The sequence below is a fragment of the Glandiceps talaboti genome, chromosome 2 (genome assembly GCF_964340395.1).
Source record: "Glandiceps talaboti chromosome 2, keGlaTala1.1, whole genome shotgun sequence".
Taxonomy (NCBI): Eukaryota; Metazoa; Hemichordata; class Enteropneusta; family Spengelidae; genus Glandiceps; species Glandiceps talaboti.
Genome location: NC_135550.1, coordinates 20,433,477 through 20,439,476, shown reverse-complemented (window position 1 = coordinate 20,439,476; position 6,000 = coordinate 20,433,477). Strand labels below are relative to the sequence as shown.

The 6,000-nt window shown below is 35.6% G+C and overlaps 1 protein-coding gene across 3 annotated transcripts in view; it reads left to right on the top strand.

Moving 5' to 3' along the window:
• Positions 1-2,860: 2,860 nt before the first annotated feature.
• LOC144448627 (uncharacterized) overlaps positions 2,861-6,000 on the top strand; it is a 34,649-nt gene continuing 31,509 nt past the window's right edge. For 2 of the 3 annotated variants that reach the window (XM_078138923.1, XM_078138907.1), the window contains exons 1-2: positions 2,861-2,997; positions 3,941-4,016. In XM_078138923.1, the coding sequence (XP_077995049.1) occupies positions 3,947-4,016 (70 nt within the window). In that variant the 5' untranslated portion in view covers positions 2,861-2,997; positions 3,941-3,946. The remainder of the gene's footprint in view (positions 2,998-3,940; positions 4,017-6,000) is intronic. The other variant, XM_078138915.1, reaches the window with a different exon arrangement.

Genomic DNA, 6,000 nt, shown 5'->3' with positions numbered 1-6,000 from the left:
GCATTATTACTTCTTTTACAACAAAAATTATTGGTAGGCCTGATTATTCCTAAGTAAGGGACCGGTCAGTTTCTTCGGCCTGGGGGGGGGGGCGGTGGATTGGGAGGGGGGGTCACCCTGTTTTTGAAATTGGCAGTAGGGGGGTCATGCTGTTTTCAAAATTGTGGATAGGGGGGGTCATTGTGTTTTGGATTGTGATGGAAGAAAAAAAATCCTTTTTCTACAATGGCACATAGCCTTGTCTGAAATGTGGTACATGTAAATATTTGTTCTTCTCCCTGTTTCTTACATGAATTCTTTAATATTACTTATTAGTTCAAGCATAACTTAGCTACCACACTAGTTACAGAACATGCCATGTAAATGCTTGACTGTTTCACAATCAGTGCTTCACTTATATTGCACTTTGGGGCAAAAGTGAACTTGAAGGTTTCGTAATGGTAAACTTCATAGATAGTTTTTAAAAGAAGTTAATCTAAAATGTTCCCTACTCGTCACTATGAACTTGTCAGAAGGGATTAATACACTTTCTATTTTGGACACATATTATTGACACTACAAATCACTTTCTATTATACACTCGGTATGACCACCTAAAGTTCTCTAACATACCGTTGACTTTACTATACATGCAATATTAATGCCCCTATACCAATGTTATGGGGCCATTTTTATGTGACATGGGAAACTCATTTAAAACTTACATTTACGTTAGTTATTCGAAGCTTGGAAATATTACCTCAAAGGCTATGAATAACCTAAACATTGCCTTAATAGAAGCCAAAAACTACAGATCTGCCAGGGGGAAAACCCCAAGGACTCCCTCACCCCGCCCAGGGGTCACTCATGCATTCAACCAACAATCAGCTGCACCAACAACCTTTTTACTGTCATAATGGTATTAAACTTTTCTTAAATATTTTCACCCTATTCTAATTTGAGATGACATTGTCTTTTAAAGATGTGAAATGTTAGCCAAGGTAGTCTAAAATTGCCTTAAACTCCAAATCCCCCCTACCAATGATACTACCAGTAGATGTGCTGACCTTTACTACATATGTATATAATGATGCCATTTAACTGTTTAAGAACATATTTCAACCCTGTGTAAGTTATAAAGAATAGTTTCTGATACTTGATGGTGTTGTCTTGTAAAGCATGGATTGAGTTATTGCTTGAAAGGGTCTGAATAGCCTAAAATTGGCTTTAAGAGTAAAAATCCTCCAGGGCTTCTAGAGGGAGACCCCCTTGGACCCCCACATGAGGTGGACATATCCCAGTCTCAAGCTCTTCCCCTCTTACTGTCAAGATGCTATCAGAGTATAATTCAAAAGTATTTCAACCCTGTGTAGTTGCTTTTTACATGTTGGTTCTGTCTTGTAAAGCTTGGAAATTATTGTCTGAAAGGGTCTGAATAGTCTCAAAATTGACTTTTCAGAGTAAAAAACCTCCAGGAATTCTAGGGGGAGACCCCCTAGGACCCCCCATAAGAGAAATACATATTCCCTGCTCAAGCTTTCCCATACCTTTCACTGTCAAGATGCTATTAAACTCTTTTTGGAATATATTTACCCTGTGTAGTCAATAATTATAATTATGATAGTGCTAACCCGGGCTCTTATAAAGTAGATGCAAGACAGTCAAGCAGTCCACACTGAGTCACGATCAAAAAATACCTGTCATGTGAATATTATATATATATATATATATATATATATATATATATATATATATATAGTTTTGGGTTTCACGCATTGTGCGATCATCAGTTGTCTGATGATCGCACAATGCGTGAAACTCCGAGTTACAACCAAGAAAGAGTTCCAGTACTACCAAAACTATATATATATATATATATATATATATAGTTTTGCAAAACTATTACGCTCTGCCACTGCGGTATAGAGCACTGTCTTAGCAGATTGATACTCACCGAGTTATATATATATATATATATATATATATATATATATATATATATATATATATATATATATATATATGGGGGGTCATCATGTTTTAGAATTAAGTGATAGGGGGGTCAGCCTGTTTTTGGTTTTACAGATCATAGTAGGTTTACAGATGGGGGGGGGGGGTCAGTGACTTTTTGTCGGCCCAATTTAAGAATCCACCGCCCTCCCCCCAGGCTGAATATATATATATATATATATATATATATATATATATATATATATATATATATATATATATATATATATATATATATATATATATATATATATATATATATATATATAGTTTTGGTAGTACTGGAACTCTTTCTTGGTTGAAAGAGTTCCAGTATTACCAAAACTATTACGCTCTGCCACTGCGGTATAGAGCACTGTCTTAGCAGATTGATACTCACCGAGTTATATATATATATATATATATATATATATATATATATATATATAAATTTGGGGAGCTTTTTGGGATAGTCACCAAAACAAACACCAGGGCTGGTATATAGATAGCTATATAGATATTTACAATTATTTGCCTATTAAAATATCTTAATACCATGTTTTACTCTCACTTATTTACATTTGGTCCAGTTGTTACATTTGTAGGGGTGCGGACATCGTAGTAGGTTTATTACTTATTCTGTATATGTCACGAGTCATACGTTGCCTCGTTGTTTTCACGGGGGTTTCCATCCGAGCAGTATTCAAGTTCAAAGACCAAGCCCTCACCCTTCCAGTTAAAAATGACAACCTGGTACTGTGGTAGTAGTAGTACTAGTCGTACTAGTAGTAGCGCGTATAGCGGTCATATCAGGTGACTTAAATTTGCATACTATCACATGATATTATATTTGCATACTAGTACTCATATCCTGCATGTAACCACTTCCGCGGTACCTGTTTTGGGCTTGTCTGTCTTGTCCACACAAACACGGGATAGAAGCGCGCATAGATGAGCGCAGTGGTTGTATTTTAACCCAATTGCTGACAGAAAGCTACATGATTGCCTCTAGTCCAAGGTAGTTTCAAGGTATGAGTACAAGTGTGTGTAAGAACCGTAAATGTGCTGTGTCTATGTCGACATGATATTCGATGTTTATGTTTCGGATCGTATGATCTCAGCTACACCAATGCCAATGGTCTATCCTCGTGTATCGTTTCATCCTTAATATTTTTCGACAAATCAATACTCATCAAGGAAGATGTATTTTTTGGTGTATGATCTAATGCCAATCGTATCCAATTGAGGTCATTTCAGCGTTTATTTGTGAAGAGATGTCGTGTTTATTTTATAAACACCACGGGAACGGAATGCCGCGTCTCGACACAGGTGGCGCATGTCTTGGGTAATGTCTGCAACGAATGTCCCCGCCCCACCCAGGGGAACATTTGTGTATATGTGTGTGGGTGTGTGTGTGAGTGTAGGTTTTGTATTTACAGTGTGAGATGAGATGTGTATCTATACTTAGCATTATACGTGCAGTCAAAGCTTTGTTATTCGAGAGCACGACCTTTATATTACCAACAAAAAACGAACAAAAAGTGCACCAACTCGCCCACTATTCAGAAACTAGTCTGATGTTTGGCGTTGGAATTCCAAAAATGCAGATTTAATAGTTGTCCCCTCATTTCTATTATGCAAAGTTGTATGGCAGAATAGAAACATAGAACAGTTTTTTGTGACAGTGACAGAAAATAACACGTGCTATAAAACAATATTATTGATCATTCATGTTACATGTAGCTATAGCATAGATGGATGCGGTATTAAGAGAGCTCATGAATCCATGATGTAGTGTTTCTGGCTCACCGAGCACAGTAATCTAGTTATGTTTACAAATTAATGTATCCACGTGCTTCTTCTTCTTCGTGAGATTTAGATCAAACGTTAATGCTCCATAAATCATTGTGTGTCACAAAAATTATGCATTGACCTAAATTACACCTCACCCATAGTTACCTTTTTGTTCCAGATAAAGATGAGGTTGCTTTTGGTCCTGTTTGTGAGTTCTGTTACTTTGACTCTTGTTCAAGGAGAAGGTGGTTTTGGTAAGGAAATTTCCTCTCTTAAGTTTGTATGTTACCTGTGTGAATTAAAGCAAAAACCAGTTAACCCAGTTATTGAATTAGACTGTAAGGTATGCCGTGTTGTTCAGCCTTATCATGCTTCTCAAATATAGGAAGTAATTACTTAAATTAGCTGATAGGAGACAAGACACGTGTATGGTACAGACTATCATCAAACCTGAGTACTCTTGAGCTGCACTAGCTATAACTGGATGTTGTGTGGAAATGTCTTGTTTAGATATCATTACTTACTCATAAGTCTTCTTGTACACCCTGCACAGTATTGAATCACCCTGTGGGTAAAACAAATTTGTGTAGCAGTACACATACTATGTTGCAGTATATCCAATCGAATGGATTTTTGGGTCCTCACCCAAAAATCAGTGCCACAATGAATCACGATTTCAACTTCTTACTATACTACATGTACTTACAGATAAAATAGACCTCTACTTGGCATGTACTAATAATTGGTATTTTGAACAGTTTGAAGTGAATACATTGTTGGTTGTCTGATCGACAAAATAATACCCCTGTTTCAGCTAGTGGAGGTTTAAAACTGTATTTATCATGTGAAATGAGATAAAATATGAGTGAGAAACAATCTAATGAAAAGGATCGTTTACACTGATATTTGATTATTAATAATATAAGTGTATCACAAAATGTCTCGATGAACTACTAAGTTTGCAAGTTTTGTATATAGTTCTCTATATACCAGCATCTTGTAGGGGTTATTATTGTTAACAGTTGAAATACAGTAGATGTAAAGTGATATAGGAACTAGGTGTCAACTTCCTCAAATTTGGTTTGTGTTTGTCTGTCTACACATACTTAATCTCACTGTAATTTACTTTTAAACTAGTCCCCCCCCCAAAAAAAAAATAATAAAAAATAAAAAAAATTGTAATAAGTATTAAATTACTAAGTTCCTGGATATCAGAAAGGGTTCAAATATATTGTTGAATTGATATACAACTCTTAGTTTAATTCTGTATTTTTCTCTGGTGTACCATAATTAATTTTGTATGATAATGTTGATAAAGCATAACAGGAGAAAAATGCATGTAATTTGAATTTTCAACAGTTTTAACATATTCCAAGAAATTTTTGTCATTGTTGTCACAGAAGCTTTTGCTAACGAGAGAGAATGGTACTACATTGTAACTCAAACTTGTATTGAACTGCAAAGCACCATATCTTTTCTAACACCACTTATGTCACCCAACACCAGGGCAACAAGAATGGACTGTAACAATGCTTGCAATGAGTCTGTGTCGCCTATTGTAAACATAGAAATTACCAAGCAGCATTCTTAGGGCAATAAATGTTGTATTAATATGTAGACTTGTAGACTTGTAGTGCAGTGTAATTGATTTGTTTTCATCATAAATTTTGTGTTCAGTGTGTACAGTAAGTGTTAATACTTGTGGCTGTACGAGCTGCAACAGGACCATTTTTTGAAAATTTTTGGTTAGATATAATGACACCATCAATATTATACACCATGTGATGTATTGAATCATGTATGGGAAGACTTGTGTGTACACATAATACAGTGAGAATGAATTAGCATTTTATGGTATGAACCCTGAAATCATTGCTGCCATCAACAGAAGACATTGAATGTGCACATAAAATGTAATCAGTCATGAGACGCTGTGACCTAGCATAAGCAAGCGTGAATATTTAATGAGCACTACAATGCTTAAAATATGGAAAATCAAACTAAATTCAGAACCAAGATTTTGTTCAAGATTTAGACCCATTCCCTATACTACCTGGGCATAAGAAACCCACTAACTGACTGATACAATGTCTTTTTATAAGTAACTGGAGAATTTTTAGTGAGTATATCTTTGGTTGCTTAATGGAAATAAAATGTCCCCTGTTTCAGCCAGTGAAGGTTTAAATGTTGCAATCATACATTGTATGTTGGCACAGAGGCGAGGAAGTTTATTTAACT